Genomic DNA, 20,825 nt, shown 5'->3' with positions numbered 1-20,825 from the left:
TATTTCCCCCTTCTTTATATAAACAATACATAGCCACTCCTTCCCATCTCATATGTGTTTCCCACTTCTGTGTCCCAAGCTAAAGAAATACATATATCAAAAACACAAAAGATGCGTAGTGAAAAATATAAAACTGGGCTTCATCTTTAACTATTCCTTCCCAATGTGATGTGAAGTAATCACTTAAAAAAGACAAAACAAAAAATCAAAACAAAAGAAAACATGAGTCATGCTTTTCAATGAGAGTCCATCCAGAGAGGGAGACTGACCTGTGATGTAACCATGACAACAATACATAGTATCACACAGGGTTTATGATTAACATTCTGTCACCAGTCAGTCTTTTTCCCACAGCATCACATCCTTTAACACATACATGCAGCCTTCTACAGTAAAAAAGGATAAAAGAGTGAAGGGCTGTACATTTTGAGAAAGACACCTCAACAGCAGCAAGATCTCATAAATGACTTACTAGCTGAGGGAAATTTATTGTAAAAATATTTGATTCATTCTACAGCACCAGTGCCATCCTAAAATGAGCACCACTGGTCTATTAAAATAGTTGCATTAATTACTCTACCATCTGTTGCAGAGCTTTCTCTGTGTAATGTTTCCAGTCACAACGCCCCCAGGCTTTCCTCATGCTGTGCGATCCAGCTGAATGGACAAGGTGTAGGGTGGACCACCTGGTTGGCTGACCTGTGGCTCCCTGCTGATTGTCACCTTTGGCTGTTAATGTGTGAGCATGCCGTCTATCTGTGCCTCTGTTCCTTTAGGTATGTCTCCATTATCAGGCCCTTGGGCTTTTCTCCTAGACCTCCCAGCACAGCACAAGGCAACTGTCGGCTTCCTCAGGACAAGTTAGGACCAGTCAGTTGTGAACCTGCAGTTAAGTAGTTGCTTCCTGTGGCCAAAAATCTTATCCACAAAGGTACATAATAAATTATCTTAAAAAAAACAACTAAAAAAGGATCATCTTACAACATTACATAACACATAAATAGATTCTTTTGATTTGAACATAAATGCACAAAGAAAGCATGTGCCACTACCCCTCATCATGAAGCATCATCGGTCATGATCATCATCACAAAGAGAATGATTTTACATGTTTCTATTTTGCATCAATTAAATTACATCCATCAAATGACCAAGAAACCCAAGTGATTTCCTTGAAATTAAGTTCATACCATCCTCTCATGTCTTTATTTAATCAGTGTCACGTTCTCATCATCATATTCATCTGCACCATCATCATCTTCATCCCTTCTTTTAGTACCGTTGGGCAATTTTTCTTTATTATCGCAGACAATCAAAATTAGATTACAGACTGAATCTCTGAATGGTCGCTCCGCTAAAGGAAATACACACACACACGCACGCACAAACACACTAGCTGAGGGGGGTTGGGGACGTGCTCTTGGAGTCTTAAGTCATCCAAGCAGCCAACCAGCTCCCCTTGCTGAATAGATGCACAATCATTAAAACGCGAGGGGAGGCGCAACGGGCACGGAGCTGCTGGCTCTCTATATCCAGTGGCTCAGAGGAGCTCTGACACCATTCACTCCAGAGTCCTAGCCAAGGACCTGTACAGACTGCTGCAAGACAGGCTTGGGATAGCCAGGACGGACAATTTTCTCCCTTGTGATTTTCTGAGGGCATCTGCTCATTTGGATTATTTTCATTAAAGACTTTTAATAACAACTATAATAGTCGTGATTCTTAGTCCTGTCTGATCTATCAAAGAAAAGGAGCCGCGTTTCGTCTTTGACATCTTATTGTGCTGGGCTAAAGTTTGCAGCCTGTTTTTAAAAGGTGAAGGGCAAGTGCAATGTGCGTCAGGCTTTTTTCTCGGAATTGTCTCGCTTGCGCGTAAGGAACTATGTCGAGGTGCAGCACAGGGCTTGTTCAAGAGGACGCAGCCTAATGTGAAGAACAAGAATCAACTTCCAGCCTTCTCAGACTTGAAGCAAGTGCAGCACCGCGTCTGAGTGAGCCCGCTAAGCTGCTCTGACACTCTCGTTTCTCACCCCGAGGGGATGGTTGTGGATCCTCTGGGGCCAGGAGCGACTCTCGGGCTCCTACACAACAGCACATTTTTTGTGTTCGGACTTAACTTTAAATTGAAAGGAGATGAGACCCGCACTTTGTTACTTCCTGCTGTGGACGACGTACCTGCTGGCCACCGCTGAGGTAAAGTACCAACAGCTCATCAGTCAGATTGGTAGCCTACGGCTTCGGATAGTTTGATTCCCCTGAAGGTGCAAAGGTCCCACGGAGCGCACATTTATGTAAAGAGCCACGCACATGTCATAGCAATTTGATGCCTACAGAAAACTACGAATATATTTTTATATAAAGCCTTATCAAGACAGACAATGACATTCTAAGTAGTTCTCCATTTGAAGTTACTCACAACATATTTTTAAGATGACAGAGAAGTTGTCATTAAAAGGATAAAAAAAATAGCTATTTAAATTTATCCAGTGGAACAAACGGCGCATACTGCGCTTCACACTACATGGACCGTTGCGCATCGATTGCTTCTGCGCTTGGTCGCATATCGCAGTTATATTTAGTTTTTGTGCCAAATATGTTTGTAGCTTAAGCCAACTGAACAAACGTTTTGGTTGGACCGAGCGGGTTCATGGGAACCGCGCCGGCTGATAAAAATAGCCTCTGTTCCTGTGAGCCTGCACGGTTTGCTCAAGTTGAGGTGCTGCAGGACTGCAACAAGTGCCAAGTCTGAAGCGGTGCCGCTCACACAGCCTGAAGCCTGACGTCCAAATTCCACTTGATTCTTGTTCACCATCTGAGCAGAAACGAAACTTGAATTAAAACGTGTGAATCGTTTATTTGGAGGCATATTTGTTCATACATTTATTTATTTATTCGGAATTCAGTTTGAACAGTCTATTCAATCGTCGAAAAACGAAGTGAAACTCGCTTAATTTCTTAAGCATTTCACGTGGAAATGTTTAAGTAATGTTGTGAAACAACGAGAAAATCATTAAAAAAAACTGATTAGCCCTATAGTTATTTGAGTTTATTATCCCATCAATAGGCTACACTTCAGGCAACGTTGTCCTGCAAGACAAGAGGCAACTTAAACTGTGCAGCCTAATTTCTTAAAGGGGCTCTTTCTCAGTTAATAAGGAGAACAGGTTCATGGATGGTAACTGGTTATATCGGCCTGCTTTTTGTCGAACAGTTGCAAAGTTGTCCTATTACTATTTGTTTGGTTCTTCATTATTTACAGACAAACAATTACACACTCATTTCCCACTGACCCGACACTTCTCTAACATGTTTGATTTTCTTTGCCCCCCCTCCCCGCTCCCCCTGAAGGAAGCAGAGTTTCCCCAGGAGCTGATAGACCGGCTGTCCCACAGTGAAATCCACAGCATCAGCGACCTCCAGCGGTTACTGGAGATTGACTCCGTAGGTAAATTCTGCCTCTTGTTACTCTTATCACAAGACATGTGGTACAGTGTTGTTCTAAAGAGCATAATTGTTCTATGGAGCTTCTCTAGTCATAAAAAAATGTTAGTTGCAGAGCTCTCATTTTTATATGGTGGAACACATAATAAATCAAGCTCTATATCAAAAGCTTTTATCATTATGCCTTACCAAATATTTTGTCTGCAAGGTATTTAGTCTTTTTGCAGCCTTGGAAGATAAGTCAGTAAACATAACAGGTGCTTTTACAGTACACATGTGACAAAGGTTGACTTTCACTGACATATTCTCTCAGCTGTAGCGGTTACTGCACTGAACTGGCTTTATTGCAAGCAGACAGCAACATTTGTTGCCCTGTAAATAGAGTAAAAGAGACAGCAGCATGCATGTCAAGCAGGTTTTCTTGTGCTTTGGGTTGTGCTTCCTCTGTGCTCAGAAACTGTCTCAGACTGCCTTAGATTAAGTTACATTGGTCCACTGGAAGAAGCTGTTTGCTTCATATGAGCCTCTATTTACACAGGCTCCTGCCATATATCTAATTCAGTGCTCTCCCGCAAAGATTTGCTGATGGAAATAGGCAATTACTATGTTTGCTTTAACATTCCCAAGTGATGCAAGCAACCTAAGTAATCAAAGCTGATTAGAAACCCCAAAGCTTATATCAGCAAAGCAGCATAATTAAGATCAGGTTTTTAATTAAGTAATTCTCCGTGTGTCACTGAGTCTACTTTTCTGGAGGATGAATTAACTGATGACACAACATCATTATTATTTTCCTTTTATTAATTTACAGTCAAAGCAACCTGTTGTTGACAACAGTGAGCACCCCACTTCACATTGAGCTCAGAATAGATCCTTACAGTGCCTCAGGCATGAGAATAGGTGTTTATAGTTGAATTAACTTGTCTTTCGTCAAACAGAGTAATATTTTGCAGGGTAACAGTGGTATGCTGATTATTATTATGAGTACATAAGTATGTTTGAGGGTCAGCTCGGTGACCCTGGATAGCCCATTAAAAGACCTTTGACGCCAGCCAGAGGGGTATTTTCAGAACTTTTGTTGGAGATGGTAGCGGCAGGAAGGCTAGCGATATAGGCTAAGCTGTAGATGACATGGTATAACAACCAGAGAGGAAAAAGACAGGCTTAGAAGTATTTGTTTAGTTCAGAGGCAAAGTTGCTTTGAAGGCCTGAGGGATCCACAGTGACTTTGTTTCATTTAGCGCTGCTGTGCTCAGTGCAGACTTGCATTTGCTTTTGTGAGGACAGTTTCTTCAGCACTGACTGACAGATGAGATGACCTTGTTGAAGTCTGCAGATGGCTGTCTGGCCCCTGAGGTGCTTTTCTCCTCGTTATTCCTTCTCTCTATCCCTGTCTCCCTCCTGAGGTGGCCCCCTGCCTGCCTACTCTTATCTCTTTCAGTGAAGGACTTTGACAGAAAAGGGAACCTGACTCTTGGCAGGGGGCAGAGGTGGAGGAGGGAGTAACAGGAATCTTGAAGTTATATTTCTGCCTCACTTAGAGAGGCCACAAAGTTGTGCAATCTGCTTTGTCTCTGAAAAGTCGGCACCATTTTCACCTCCCATACGCTTAGCTGCACTACTACTGAACCCAAAGTGTTCAGAACAACATTATCGTGCGTTACACCTGTCTTCACACCCACAAGGGGGGACCTGTTGGTTATATGACCTGAGCTGATACTTTGTCAACTCAGCCAAGCAACTGTTAAAAATAACAAAGCAATGAAGAATGGCAGAGGAAGAGTTACGGAGTCTTCTGCTCCAAAAAGTCAACAACATGTTAGCTATTTGTATAAGGAGAGGGAGAAAGAAAGAGAGGAGGAGGAGTAAAAGGAGGGAGTCCAGGCCCTTAGCTAATGGAGAGAGTAATTTGCCAGTCATGAAAGCCTGATTCATGGCAAGTGACTGTCTCCTGCTCCTGTCTCTATGCTCCGGGCATGTTATTACCGCTTAGTCACCTGGAACCAGGAGAGGAACAAACCCCTCACTCCGCTCCTGCACTGTTCCTCCTTTCACCTTTCCCCTTCCTTATTCTGCTTCTCTGTATACCTGTGTTTTACATTCACATTCCTTCCAAATGAATATATAATTCCTCATTCCATATTTTATAATCTCTTTTTGGAGTAAAAGGGGGGAGAAAGTATAGAAATGTAATTTTATTTGAATGAAAAGGTGACTGTAGTCTAAATGGACTTTTTCACGGTTTGCAGGTGGCCACCAGGGTAACACCCTTCCTCAGTCTTGCCTTCGTTTGACAGGAGATGAACAGATGGATACAATGGGTGAAATAAAAGAAAGCATACTAGGAGGCAGTGGCCCAGAGCACTTAAAGGTTGCTTGGGAAAATAAGTGTACCTAACAGTAATGCAGACAGAGTAGGTGCATATTTAAGTGTATACAATCAGTTATGTTAGTGTACAGTTTGTGCTTGTGTCAGACAGACTGATGGCTCAGCCTTTTGCTGAACGGCCTACTTCAGCTGCAGGCAACACTTTCCTTCTATGAACCTTTGGCTTTTGGACACTGGCTGCTTGACTGACTGCACAGCAAGGTGGAAGGAAATTCTCTCAATACTTACTGAAGACACTACATTTGGCCATATACCTGACAGACCTAGAAAAAGAAGGCATCAAATAGCAAATAAACAACTGTGTTGGACCATGTATAGCCAGAGGAAATCCCTTAGATAACTCTGGTCAGAGCACAAAGAAAGTGGATGAGTGGATTGTGTTTGTGCATGGTTAAGCTTTGTTGTGCTTGTATACTTTAGGTTTTAGCATGTTATGGAGGATAATAAGAGGAGTTTGTCTAATTGTGTGCATGTGTTTATGTTGAGTATACAGGCATTGGATTGTGTTAGCCAGGTGGGGTGGATATGCCGTATTACAGACAGGTAAACCCACCCACTTTGCAAACAACCTCAGACACTCTCAGCGCAGTATCCTGTGGAAAAGCGTTATCATTTTATTGCTGCTCTGGCATTTTTCTGAAATCCACCTTCTACTCTGGGTGGGGACCAAAACAAGCACACTTTATCAGATGACCATGACTGTGAAAAAGCTGAAGTGGCTATATTGGTCTGGAGCTGGAGAACATTTTTTTTTTGTTTAGCTAGAGAACATGCTAGAGAACTTAAAAAACTAACATAGTAGCACAACAAAACATGTACTTTCCCGAACCACTGAATGACTGAAAAGCAAACACTTTCAGTAAATGAGAGACACCAAACCTCTAATTATGTGCAGAAATAATGGTGACTGAGCACCACCTGTCAAATGACCACTTTAGTCCCTCGTGTGTCTATGAAAGCTTCTTGTTTTTGAAAGTCCATGCTGACTCACCTGTGTCTAGCTACTTTATTCCTGTTACGAAAGTTCAGCCAAATCAGTGAATGAAGCGGACACATAAAGCTTGCAATTACACAGAGGTCTGTGTAAAACTCTGCCTCCTGCCTGCACTCTGGGCTGTTCACTGGATTTTAAGACATCATCAGCTGCTGTCCAACTAGTATCTTGAAGAAAACGTTAATCCATCCAGTAAATCAAGAGCTCAAACATAGAGCACAGCAAACAAGTCAGACTGACCGACACATTGTTTGTTGTGGAATGGTGGAAAGGGTATATAAAGCATCAGCAACAGATCACATGTACCCCATAAGTGAAACCTACCAAGCCAGACATCACTGCCATTCAATATCTTTAAAGCTGCAGTGTTGGTCACTGGCTTATAGCTGGTTTATTGTTTGGATAAGCTTTTAGTGTGCTTGCTTCCTTTATATGTTTCATTATTAATATGATGACCTTATGTTTTGACGAGGTACGGGAAATGATGTTATTGAGGAGCACAAGCACCACAAGCACCACTACAAGAACTTCTCTCATCATCATGGTTACTACAAAGATCTAAAGAGCTCCCAGCTACACAGCCGACGCAAGAGGAGTATAGGTAAGAACTTCACTGTCAGGGGTTGCATCATGATGCTATTTGACATTACATACATCACCACGTGGCACACACAGTGCCAAAATGCCCTTAAAATATTTTGTATCTTAAACATCACCTCTAACACATGAGTTCCCAGGACATGAAACAGATCACTTTACTCTAATGTCAAACAAAGCTAACATTTAGTGGTTTTTATACTGCTTTTTAGAGGTTAAAAGGAAACCCTAATAAAGTCATCTACCCAGTATTTATGGCAATCAAGGAATCATGAGAAAAGCAGCTGGTGCATGAGGTTGACGAGGACATCTGACACGAAAGCTTTTAATTGGCCCGAGGCTTGCAGATCTAAGACAGAAGCGTCAGGAGAGAAATATATCCTCGAGTGTGGAAATTCCAGCCATTCAGGGTTCAAGTTGCAGCTTGCCTGGGCTCTCAGTCAGATTTCTTCATAAAATGCCACGCGGTACGATATCTGATCAAGGCGTAGAGTATATCATGTAGTATGGGGTGTCTGTGTTAAGGCTGCCTGCGTGCGCCCTGCATCTTTCCCGGCAGCATGGCACTAAAAGCAACACTGGATGAAATGGCTGGTCATAGTTCATCTATATGTGCCCAATCATAAGATTATGAAATAGCATACGATTTTGGCAGCTCTCCACAAAAGCCCTCACATTCTGTGCATGATGGACATATCATCTTTACGAAATAATGGTATCTTACTGTACATTGTCAAATCTTTAGTTATGGATGCTTCTCAGTACATTGCATTTGAAACAAATGATTACAACTTTTCTCTTTTTTACCATGGGAGCAGGGTTAAAGGCCATTATTAGATCTCCCACTGGTGGAAACAAAGGTTTTCTGGCATAGTCATGCTACATTAACCCCAGCAAAAGCTCTTAACAATGGACCACTCGTTGTTATGTCTTAGATACTCTTAAGCTCTTTAGCTGATATGAGATCAGCGACTTGGATAGCTTGCACTCATAACAGTTAAAAGTTGTCAAGTGTGATCTGAGGTAAGACAAACAGCTTTCACGTCAAGTGAGTCATCAAATAATGAGCAGCTAAAGAATGCAAGCCCCTGTGAGTGAGAAAAAACAGATCTTAACATACATCTGCAATCATTTGCAGTTGGAATATGTGTCATGCAGACCAAATCTATTAACGCCACTTGTCTGTCTTTCAGTTGAGGAGGCAGTCCCTGCAGTGTGTAAAACACGAACAGTGATCTATGAGATCCCCAGGAGCCAGGTGGATCCCACGTCTGCCAACTTCCTGATATGGCCACCCTGTGTGGAGGTGAAGCGCTGCACAGGTTGCTGCAACACCAGCAACATGCGGTGTCACCCATCCCGCAAGCACCACCGCACCGTTAAGGTAAATCCCACACCCACAAAGTATGTTGGTTGCAAGGGATTGACTTGCTAAAAAGCATGTCTATTCACACACAATTACTACAACTCATTAATGTATTGTGAGGGTAAAAGCAGAGTATATCATCATCATAACTAGGAGAAACCAGGTGAGTAAAACACAACATACCATCCTGCTTCTTTTCCTTTACATCGCCTCTTCTCAGTCAACCTTTCTCTTCTAAAACTTCTCGGTCACTTCATAAATATCAGTCATCTAACCTCCGCTGCCCCCTATGCCAACAGCCTTCTTCCATTTCAGATGATCACCACCCTCTCTCCTCATCACTTTATCCCATGTTTGGCAGAAGTCCTAAGTGACTGTGCCAGGATAGTGCAAGTGAGGAGGAGAAGAAGAGGGGTAAGGGAGGTGGGGAGAGATGCTTGTTGGCACTTTTAACCAGGACATCTGTTGAGGGACTGACCCCTTGAGGGATGCTCCTGCCAAGTGTAAGACAGGCAGAAACAGAGAGAGATAGAGATGAAGAAACAGTCTCCTGTGTCTTGAGAATGTCTGAGTGTCACTGGTCGTTGCACGGCTGCTCCTCCACTTTCCGTTTGTTTGGCATTTAGTCTTTCCTGTAAGGAGACAAAGTGGCATAGAGAATGAGAGTAATTGAAGAGGGATGCACTGTTCTCTGAGGCTCCTTGGCATATGTTGCTTAAAAACATGTCCTGCACAGGATCAGAGGAGACATGGTGGCTGGAGCTGAGATGTATCTCTGGTGTATTTACACTACAACCTGTTAGTTGGTGTGAGGCTCTGTTAGGAAGTATGAGAGTTATGTGGTCTGTACAGTAAAAACAAGAGACAACCAGGGGATAAACAGGACAGCCAGGAACACTGACTGTGTTAGTGTTTCTCAGCCAGTCTAGATCTGCGCTAAATAATCTCTGCTGTTATGATCTTGCCCAGACACAGTGGCACAACACTTTTTCTCTTTTTTTTCTCTGTACCTTAAAGTTGCCGCTTTGATAGAGTAGCAAAGTAATAAAACAAACACCAGTCCCTGACATACAGGTACAAGTTATGGAGATTTTTGTAAGGATATGAAGACATTCTTTTCCACCTCCTCCTTACTGACAAGACAACCTTTGTAGGGCAAAAGCATTGCAAACAGAGCAGAGGGTTTATGGTCAGAAATGCTGACTCATATTGTGGTAAGAAAGTCCAGCTCTGATATACAGGGCAACCCTGTGTATCTGTCTGCATGCAAGCTCATCCATCTCTCTGTCTACCAGACAGCTGGTGTCTGTCATCGTCAATAGAAGCTCTGTCTGTGATCACAGTGATGAGGAAAGATGCAGAAACCCTGACGACAGCATGGAAGACACTATAATGCTTGATTTAGCTATTCTTGGAATGCTGTAGTCCATACAACTTTGTCCATGTCCCCCTTATGACATTGAGGACAAAATGAGTGTACAGACTTGAGAGGGAGCTTCAGGCAGGATGGAGAGGGTTTCAGGGTGGGGGACAGTTTTCCATGTGGTTCCAGCAGCTGGCAAAGTGGGCTGAAAGGCGTTGCATCCCTGGAAAGGTCATCCGTCAGGGCTCCCTCCGGTCAGGAGACATTCACCACATTGTATGTAAGAAACATTGCCTCATGTCAAGTTTTTTTTTTCTGTCTATCCCCTCAGTCGGAGTAGGGGTTCAGTTAATGCTTCTCCCTTCATTTATTAGAAAACTAAAAATGCTGTCTGCCTACTGTGTCTGACTTTTTCCCCTACAGGCCAAAGATGGGAAAAGAACATTTTTGCTGGGTTTGGCTTGGTTTCCATCTCACGTCACTGTACTTTTGCCCGAATGCACACCATTATTTATTTATTACACCTCCTCTCTTTCTCTTCTCCTTTACATTTTCATGCTATAGTCCTAACAAAACAGAACAGGTCTGTGCAGGCCCTGTTCTGTACAAGCTTGTTTTATTCAGTAGAGGGGTAATAAAAAATAAAAAAAACAGAGACTTTAAATAGGACTAGCCTGAGGAAAAAAAGAGGGAAGATATTAAAGTCCCATTCTTTATTTTATTTGTCTTCTCTTGACCCCCTCTAATTCTTCACATTTTCTTTTTTGTTGCTGTTGTTGTTAAACTTTGGTCCATTTTTCAAGCCCTGAAACTTGATTTTTCCATGTGTACATATTTGGACTCCATAATCCCAGAATATTTAAAGTTGACATCTCTTCCTCATTGTACACTTTTAATGACAGCACATCCACCTCCCCAATCACAACATCCTGTCTTTGTCACTTTTTTCCCAGTGGAAGTAGACATTTTCCACTTCTCGCTGTGGTGAAATAAATGAAACAAGACTGGCAATGTTTATATGCAATAGAAGGGATAGTTAGCATCTGATCTTAGTGTGCATGCATTCTTTTGCAGATTTGTCTTTGTACATACGTACTGTATGTATGTGAGCGTGTGAATCTAAATCCCCCTCTGTGTCTTCTTCCTATGGAACAGAGTAAATAGGGCATAATGACACAAGCAAAGAATGGACCTGTCACTCATCCTCACACTCATTAACTTTTGGTGGTTCCATGGTAGAGATGGTTTACTAGTACATTACACCCCCCTTCATCATGCTACTGATAAGCTTATATACAGGTTTGAAAAAATATGCATATAATTAGAAAAAAATAGCAAGTGATAATAGGTATTCTCACAGGGTAAATATAACTTAAACTTGGATTTAAAAAAAAACAAAACAAAACAAAACAAAAAACATTCTTAGAGAAATCGATAGTTTGGGGCACAACTGTGAAAATAGCAGCAAACATGAGAACCAGCTCTTTTCACTGCCCTCATGATGGACCTTAATCTAATAAGCTTGGTATATTACTGTTACAATTCGGTTCAGTTTATCTTATTTAGCTGTTTAGTAGCTGGGAACCTTTAATTGGCATTGAAGCAAGTATTTTCCAGAGGTTATTGAGGGTCATCAGCACACATCTGTGTAAACCAAGTGGAACGTGTGTTTGTGGGTGAGACTGTGAGGGAGAGAATGCGAGCACTTCATGCTATGCTACGTAAACTCCCCCAAATGCAAAGCCATTTATGTGAAGCTGCTGCAAGAGGAAGACGGGCCGCAGAGTAATGAAGTGTTGATGGCTTCTGGATCAAAGTGGAGGCTGACAGAGGTCTGGTTGAAATAGCCATAGTGCTGAGTGTGGGGGTCCACACATCTCTCAGCGCCAGCCCCCGGCCCCAACCTCTACACACAAACACACACACTGACAGCTACCTCAGCGACAGAGGGTCACATCCGGGTGTTGGGGGAAGCAGTAGCTATTTCTCTGCGGTTGTGTGGGACTCTGACTTATAGAGTGTTTCATAAATATAAGACACTGTGATGGTGATACAGTGAGAATGATTCATGACGATCTGAAAGACAGGGTGTGTGTGTGTCTGTGTGTGTGTGTGTGTGGGGGGGGGGGGCATCAGATGGGAACAGAATGAGGGGCCTCCCTGTTTGAAGTCCCTTGCAGCTGTGAATTATTTTTTCTTTGATTCGCTCAACTCTGCAACTATGAAGAAGGGTGAGGGAGTTTGTCAGTGTGTAACTGTGTGTGTATGGTGGAGCAGGTCACAGACCATGGGAGTGTATTGACCAAGCAAGAAGACTGAGAGTTTGGCTACTGCTGCACCGGCTGGAATGCATCAGCTCCAGCAGGGAAAAGTAGATGCATATTTTAATCATATTTTGCCTTGTTTCTGTATTTACTTTCGCTCCTCCGCTCCTGTCCTCCCCCCTGCTCTTCCCCACTGACTTCATCCTCCCCTCCACACCTCCTCTCTACAGACTGCTTCAGTCCTGGAGTCTGATTGTCTGTTATGTGAAATAGTTTTTCACTCCCTCCTTGGTCTCTGTCTTTCCTTGAACAGCGCTCTCTAATTTGACTGTCAAGTATCTGCCAGTTATTCCATCTTTGTTGCTTTCTCATTAAAACTGCTGTTCACTTTTTCTCTTTTAGGTGCTCAGAAATGTGTTTCTTTGAATTTTGTAATCTGTGACTGTGCACTTTGAGTTGGAAAGATCTAAAGATGTTGCACCATTGCATGATGGTTAACTAAGGGAAGGGAGGTGTGTCAGACTCTTTGCACACTGTCTCTGCTGTTTGGGGACAGCAGCAGTTTGTTTTGGTCTTCTTCTGACATCCAGTCTTCATTTTCTGTGGATTGCTGTACTCCTTATTTCAGGGAACAGGTAGACAAACAAACACATGGAGATACACAAAGTCTCAACGTCCTCCTCTTTTTTTCTAGACAACAAACACTAAGTCTCTGTTGTCTAATTTCCCTCCTGATGGATGAATTGCAACCCTAACGTGCCTCTTTCCACCCTTCCATTCTGCAAATACACATACACTTGTGTTTATTTTTGCCTCATTCTGTCACTGTTCCAGTTTGCCATGGCCTGCAGTGTACATCCACATCCCCACTGTGTTTTTCTTGGAAGGCTGAAGCAAAATTTTCCCCTCCATCATGTTGTCATCAGTGCTCTGTGCTCAGGGAATTCCCAATTAGCCCGACTGGGACAATTGGCTTCACATGGAGTGCTGTGGTGACACTGGGGACAAACTATAGGGGGTGTGCTTCCCAGAGCCCTGTGTCTCACCCCGATCCTTTGGATCGGATATCATTCCACAGCCACTCAGGGGACTTTTTCTCAAGGCCCTGGCTTTCTAGGGAGTTCAGAACTGCTTGATTTATACAAAGAGAGTGTGGGGCCCCTTGCTGCAACACAGGGGTCTCTTTCTGATCTGTGTTACTTGGGAAATCACAGAATCTATGCCAGAATGGAAGCTAGAGCAGAGTTGAAGAAGTGGCAAAAAACAGACTTCAATATAAAAGTAAAGTTGGAAAGAAGACATCAACTATTTTATAGTAGCATCAACTCTTTTATATAACACAAGAAACAGGCAATAATATACATCTGTAGCACATAGATAAACAGTTAGACAAAGAAGCACATGTCAGTGTTGTAAATCCTGCAGGGAATGTTTTTAACCCTGCTGTGTGGGGGGCAGGAGGCAAGTTTACCAATGAGCTTCACATTAAGGGAGCTCATCACGTCATCCTTCTGTCAATAGCTGTTGGTTTGGCCAGAAGAGTAAGTGTGTGTGTGTGTGTGTTAGTCATTAGGAACAGCTTCAGTAGTAAGTGTCTGACAAGGCGTTTTGCTTCCTGCTGGTGATTTCTGAAGCTCCCTCAGCACAGACATTCCTGTAACCAATGGCAGCAGACTCGCCTGCAGAGGCAGCTGCATCTTTCATCTCTCTTTTGCTTTCCTCTTCTCTCCATCTTTTTCAGTCAGATAATGTGATTAAATATTGGCAGCGGTTTCCTGTGAAACTTGTGTCATTCTATGAAGCTGTGTGCACTTTCAGTAGATAACAACAAACCATTGATAACTCCTCTATCTATCCTGTCAGTTTAATAAATTTCCCCAGTGGGTAACCCAGAAACTAGATGTTAATGGGTAACACATAAATGTCGTTTAATACAAGTCATGATCATGGTTGACCCCCCCCCCCCCCCCCCCCCCCCCAGATAACCCCCCTCTACTTCGACACACACACACACACACCCTTGTGTTCCTTAATTAGAGTGAGGGCTCACCCTCCTACCTTCTGCTTCGCTTTGGCCTTTCACCTGCTCTCCTTTTTTTTCAGGGCTCGGTAACAGCAAACACACCACCAAAAACCCAGACACCATTGTCTTCTGTTTGCTCACTGCATACCTCTCCTGCTTGCTTATTCCCATTTCACTCCCTTTCTTCTTCCTCCATAGACAGAAACTGTTGCAAAGGAGTGGCTGCTTAAACTGCTGGTCACTTCTTCCTCCCTCTGTTCCAGCTGTACCAGATCACCCTGCAGCTACTGTTACAGCTTGCTCTCCGTGTCAATGTCAACATTATACTTTGTTTTATCAGACATGATTTGGTATGTCCATTGGTCTTCATGACTAACTCAGCACCGAGAACTAGCGTTGCCATCATGAAATACAGGAAGAAAGCCTCTTATCAGTTTTTGCCTGTTGTTTACGTGTGTTAGCTTCGTGTTGACTACAAAACGGTGTTGCTCATAACACCAGAGAGTGCTGGAAACTTGTCAACCAATATCCTTTCTTGTGCAGTAACTAGGATAGGTGAAGCTGAGAATATTGTTTCCACATGGCTCCAGGCCTCTCAGTGTTAGACTGGGATGTTACCTGCACTTGGCGCACAGATCAGAGAAGCAAAAGCATGCAGCCACCTCCCCTGAGTTACACAACAATATGATCATAACCTTCATTCAACCTTTTCTATTGGGCTTTCATCTGAGCTTTAATCAACACAGTTCATCTCTGACAGAAGCTTAGCATGATCATAACCCTCTGAGGATTAGTTGCTAGACAGTAAGTAGAGGTCCAAGCTGTACACTGATAAGGTGTTGCCTGAACTGTGTTTGTTAGTTTGAAATTGTCATTGTTTGGGGTTTTATTGCTTATAATGGACCAAGTAAATGGTATTTCTTATATGCACGCTAAGAAAAACTTTCCTTAACTGGTGAAGAAACATGGTTTAAAAGCAACATGTTGAGACAGGATGAATTAGTTTAGGTGTGTGTCTGTATAGATGTGGATGCTTAAGGCTTGAAGCTGGGGATCTCCCAGCTTCTTTTCTCCTGCCAGAGTAAACCTTCCCAGGCCCTTAGGGTGTACAACACCCCCACCCCACTCTCTCCTTTGCCATTGTTTTTGATTGCTTGGACAGGGTCATACACTCCATTCAGTTGCTTGTAGACTAAAGAGCACACAAGTAGGACCTAGTGAATCAGCATCTCAGGAATGCTCTGTCACACTGTTGACTGGCAATTCAATGGCTGTGTTAGTTTTGTTGTTGTTATTGTTGTTTTTTTTTTTTTTTTAATGAACCAGTTATGGATGTGTCATCAGTCACAGAGCAATATTTCATGACATTTGTGGATGGGCAAAGAGTATGAATTCACTGACACCCAGAGGGAAATAGAGGTGGTTTTGGAGCCTAGAGCTAACCTTTTTTCTCTTCCTCTCTTCAGGTAGCCAAGGTGGAGTATGTGAAAAGGAAACCCAAGCTTAAAGAAGTCTTTGTACGATTAGAAGACCACCTTGAGTGCATCTGCACATCACATCATGTAGTAGAGCACTCCGATGCAGAAACAGGTAAATGCAATACTTTATATTTATGGCAGATCTTTTGAAATGTTGGTCAAACATTGGGTTTTTGGAGAAAACTCAGAAGCTGAATTTGATGGCTGAATCCTGTCTGTGTCCTAATGTCTTCATGCTACTATTCCTGCCTTGGCTTTGCACTTTATGTCGTGATTGCTCCCGCATAGACGTATACACCTACGGGATGGCCTGCTGTTGCAAAACTGTAAAACCTGTGTGTTTGTGCCTTGTTATATGAGAATGTGTGTGTAAACTTGTGTGTTAATGTAGGGTGTTCAAAGGCTGCTTGGCATGACACAGGTAAATCCGCCAGTGCCTTGATCTGAAGTCTTTCTCCCCCTGGGAGCTGATAAGCGCTGTAGTGTGTGCTGATAAGGCATCTGAAGAATTTATTCTTTAGAGTTATATCTTTGCACTCGCTGCTTCTGTCCCAGGGCTTTTGTGCTCTTTTCTGTATCATAAACCCTGCTTATTGCTTTTTAACCCTCCCTCCAATCCACCCTCTCCAACTTTGTGTTTTCAGGCCATCTAAAAAAGGCTAAAGGTAAAAAAAGGAAATCTAAAAAGCTAAGGCCCAGCAAGGACTTATTGGTGACATAATAAAGTTGCTCTCATTACCCCAAGTCCACTGGAGGACTGTGAAGGGAACAGGTAGGACTCAAGCACTGAAGCCTTCTCTCACCTACTAGTGCTGCACTGCCCCAATCAGGGTGCCGAGAGGGCCTGTCAATCACTGTCACCAGTCACATCACAGCCAATCAGTGTTGTCACCAATCACATCACAGCCAATAAGTGTGAGAAGACAAATGAGCAACATGCTCAATGCCCCAATGCTGCATGTTGAATTTGTGGCCTGCTGAGCATGCATACCTGCCGAATCTGCTTTGTGTCACAGTGTTGTGCTTGCGTTCGGTTGTGTTGTGCCCTCTGACTGTTTGGTATGTTTTACTTTTTAAAAGGCACCGTTTACGCTTTCCACCAAGTTTTCATCACCCTCCAAAACAGAAAGGGCTTTCTTAATCCCATCCTGTACTTGGGTATGAATAAAATGAACACACACATGCAGGATGATGACCGGACATAATTGTTGGGTCAAGGTTTTTACAATGTGAAGGGATATTATTTAGAACTCTTTCGGTCTTGTGTGTGTTGTGTCATTTTTTTTAAAGCATGGATTAATTGATGAAATTGGGTTCTAAATCCAAAATCTATTAACATTTTTTCCATGATGAAATGCATGTATTTCACATGTTCTGGTTGTAATCTAAGCTTTGTCTCTCTTTCCTTCAGTGGATGTGAGGTGAGACCAGACAGAACAACGGAGTTCAGCACGGGAGGGACCTAAAACAGAACATGCTGCCAACAGGATGCCTGCTCTCTACTCTTTCCCACTGCCATGCAACCTCTGTTTAAGAAAATAAACTTTTCTTTTAAGTCAAGAGACTGAAAAATAGACAACAGACAAAAATGAGTAAGATGCCAAAGGTGCTTTTTTTTTTAAAGAACAATATCCAGTGATGATGACTGCCTCTGTGGTATGATATGTACCCAGTCAACTGAATTGTGCCGGTGAATGAGAACTTAAAAGAAGATGCCAATGAGCCTAAGCGGGCAGAAAGAGGCCACTGGGTGATGATGAAAGGGATTTGTGTTGAACATTGTGACAGACTTTGCTTGAAAAGACACAAAACAGAAATGAGTTGGATGATGCTTTCATGGGAGTCCAACACTCTGATTCAGCATAAGTGTCCTGCCCCATCTAAATGACTCTTAAATACACAGGAAGAAAGAGAGAGAGAGAGAGAGCTATAGGAATAACAATGCAAAGAAAAAAGAAATAGACAGCTGAGGAGTGTTTTTTCAAGACTCTATCAAGCATCAAAACATTGAATTATAGGATGTTTGCTCTGATTAAAGAGCAAATCATCTTCAAGACTCCTGATTGTCTGAGACTTTCCCCGCCCGCTATGTACAGTTAAATTTGAAAAGGAAGATGCGTCGCTACTTACAAACTATTTATATGTCTGGACATTTGCTTTTTGTCTCTTTCAATACAAAAGAAAGAACAAAAAAGTGTTTTAATGATTTTCACAGACACGCCAGTGTTCTGTGTGGTCTGGTTATTTGTATTCATCAGTATCACAATCTCAGTGTCATTTTTATAGTTGTTTTCTTGTCAACCATGTTTCGTATTATATTACAGTATATCTGATTGATGTCAAGTCTTGCATATGGTGTGGATATGTGTGCAAGGTGGTGATGTGAGAGTCAGTACAGGAAGATGCTTTATTTTTGTTATGAAATATATTATGCATACTTATCTCCAAGCAGGAATGATGTTTTTTTTCCTCCTTTGTTGCGATTGAATGGCTGTATTTAATGTAATAGGAAAACATGCAAAAATGTGGGCAGGTATAGCAATAGACAAAGAATAAATGGCTGCCACTATTGTAGCCTGTTTACATCATAGCTGTAAAAAGGAAAGAGGACAAGAAGGATAAAGGGATAGAACAGCTTATACAAGGAAACTTTATAGTTAGTGGTTAAAAACTTAAGCTACAGAGGTGATAAGTCTTTATGAAATTTCAAACAAACAAGCATATATCAGTTTGTGCTAATCAATCATGTCAGGACCCAAATAATAGAGCAGTTATAATGTATTTCTAAATAAGGGGAATGTATGTAAACCTTTTGTTTCATTATTATACAACTTAACTATAAACACTGCACTTCAAAAATTTTTTATTGCACAATAGATGTCATTAAAAAGTGAATCCGCAACTTAAATTTGCATATCCAAATGTTTGCTTGCAAATTCAAAACTTCTGGTTTCCAATCCAACAACTTCATTTTCCAGAAAGAAACATATTGTTTGTGAAACTCAGAAGTTTCGCCATCCAATTAAGAGGTTTTTTTTGCTGTAGAGCTGAAGCTTATGGGTGAGACCTATAGACACATTTCTATTGGTCTGCCCTGATCTTAGTGAATAAAATCTACATGCACCTGTTCAAACATCTAATTATTGCCATGATCTCATAATTTACTGCATGCTCCTTTCAGTTCTATTTATATACAAACTGTGGACGTTGCTAAGCATTCACTGCTATCAAGACCATTAGATCCTGCACACAATATTCAGCTCAACATCAAGCAGAATTTCCCAAAAATCATTTTGCCTGCAATAAAACATCTTTTGAGTGCAGTGTACAAACTTTTTCCATTGCAACCGTCTTGTGTTACTCCAAAGCCACACAATCTGTGTGTGTGCCTTCACACAGTCTACTACAAGAGGATATTTTTCGACCATATCTCTACCACTGATAAGGATGATGCCTGCCCAGTCTGCTTTTTAAGCCTGTATATTCTGCTTGCAAAGAGCAAAGTCCATCTTGAAGATTGAATGAGTGAGCAAAGCAAATCGACAACCGCATGAATGGGCTCCTTGTTTAGTCAGGCTTTACTCCCCTGTTGACAGGAGAACAAATCACTCCACCCTGTGGAGGGACTCATGCTTTATGCAGCCACATACAATCAGGACAGATGATGATGAGTGCACTGAGGTGGTCTGAAAACATTACAGCGCTGGCATGACCCTGCACCTCAGTGGAATAAACAACTCCTTCCTTCCCAGTTCCTTTAACAGTGATGAATGTACAAGCAGGGCAACATAGTGTGAAAACTACAATCTTCTTTCACCCTGTGTTGAAATGAGGAAGTTTGACTGGGATTATTCTTATAAACCAAGAATAAGTCACTGTGCAATGTGAAGAGAATCTAGTGAAAGTCAAGTAAGTTTGACTGAAACATGGTTGTATCAGCTTCTGTTGTTTTGTGAACATTACATCACATAGCCACCTTTGAATTAACTTAGCATATGTTGACTGGTGCTATAATTATAGCCTGATGTTTCACTACTGTAAACATCCACATTATGTCAATGTAAGTTAGTTGTTTGACTAAATCAGGGACCACACATAGGTATGTGATTACAATACAACACAATGCTATCACCAAGCCTTTATTACTTTTTAAAGCTTCTTTTGGGTAAAAACAGCAATAATCATAATTTATATATTTATGTTTTCAACAATAAATGCATTTCTGCTTAAGAAACTTTTTGCTAGATGTTGAGTCCATTATATTGGGATGTGTGTGATGTGGGATGATATTTCATGATAAATTAAGAAAGATTACTGGTCAAGTAAAAAGGCTATATATAAATGAGCAACAGATCAAATATGATATAAAGCAGTGAATTTATGCAGCCACATACAATCAGGACAGATGATGATGAGTGCACTGAGGTGGTCTGAAAACATCACAGCGCTGGCATGACCCTGCACCTCAGTGGAATAAACAGCTACTTCCTTTCCAAGACAACCTAAAGGACAGAGGGATCTGCAACAGAAAAACAATTTATTTGCTCCTTGACAGACTTTGTAGTAAATTTAGTACTTTGCAAAAAGTGACAGATGCACAGATTATGTGGGCTCAAATGATTGGAGGTTCATGTGTTGTTGCTACCGCTGCAGGCAAAACGGAAGCTGGATGTGAGGGTGGTGGTGTATACAGGAAATGTGAGCTTTTTCAGGTTTGCAGGCTGAGCAGGAGTTGGGCTTCATTCCAGGATCCAACAAGAGCAGACGGTAGGTTCTGGGGGCTTTATTACTTTTCCCGTAGCAGCTCACCCTAATCCCAGGGCTAAGGGACATGAAAGTCCCTCTCCTTTGCACTTCCCAGCCATACACCCAGCTTATTACCTCAATAGGGAGCCAGATAAAGAAAGGCA

The 20,825-nt window shown here is 42.0% G+C and overlaps 1 protein-coding gene across 2 annotated transcripts; it reads left to right on the top strand.

Moving 5' to 3' along the window:
• The first annotated feature begins 1,550 nt into the window (after positions 1 to 1,550).
• Positions 1,551 to 20,136, top strand: pdgfab (platelet-derived growth factor alpha polypeptide b). 2 transcript variants are annotated; one of them, XR_006008912.1, is made up of 7 exons: positions 1,551 to 2,193; positions 3,349 to 3,445; positions 7,297 to 7,425; positions 8,615 to 8,805; positions 15,904 to 16,027; positions 16,560 to 16,687; positions 17,327 to 20,136. XR_006008912.1 is itself a non-coding variant. In XM_041974044.1 (6 exons), exons 1-6 carry the CDS (start codon positions 2,134 to 2,136, stop codon positions 17,338 to 17,340), a joined length of 615 nt encoding a protein of 204 aa, XP_041829978.1. In that variant the 5' UTR covers positions 1,553 to 2,133; the 3' UTR covers positions 17,341 to 20,136. The 2 variants fall into 2 exon arrangements, 1 of the variants encoding a protein (XP_041829978.1); XM_041974044.1 differs by lacking the exon at positions 16,560 to 16,687 and having other exon boundaries at positions 1,553 to 2,193.
• Positions 20,137 to 20,825: the final 689 nt, after the last annotated feature.

Source organism: Melanotaenia boesemani, chromosome 2, assembly GCF_017639745.1.
Source record: "Melanotaenia boesemani isolate fMelBoe1 chromosome 2, fMelBoe1.pri, whole genome shotgun sequence".
Lineage (NCBI taxonomy): Eukaryota > Metazoa > Chordata > Actinopteri > Atheriniformes > Melanotaeniidae > Melanotaenia > Melanotaenia boesemani.
This window is presented reverse-complemented; position numbering and strand designations above follow the sequence as displayed.

Excerpts from the sequence above, each read along its gene's own strand:
- pdgfab (XM_041974044.1), top strand. The coding sequence starts at position 2,134 with ATGAGACCCGCACTTTGTTACTTCCTGCTGTGGACGACGTACCTGCTG. Across the intron at positions 2,194-3,348 it reads ACCTGCTGGCCACCGCTGAG|GAAGCAGAGTTTCCCCAGGA; the intron begins GTAAAGTACCAA and ends CTCCCCCTGAAG. Across the intron at positions 3,446-7,296 it reads ACTGGAGATTGACTCCGTAG|GTACGGGAAATGATGTTATT; the intron begins GTAAATTCTGCC and ends TGTTTTGACGAG.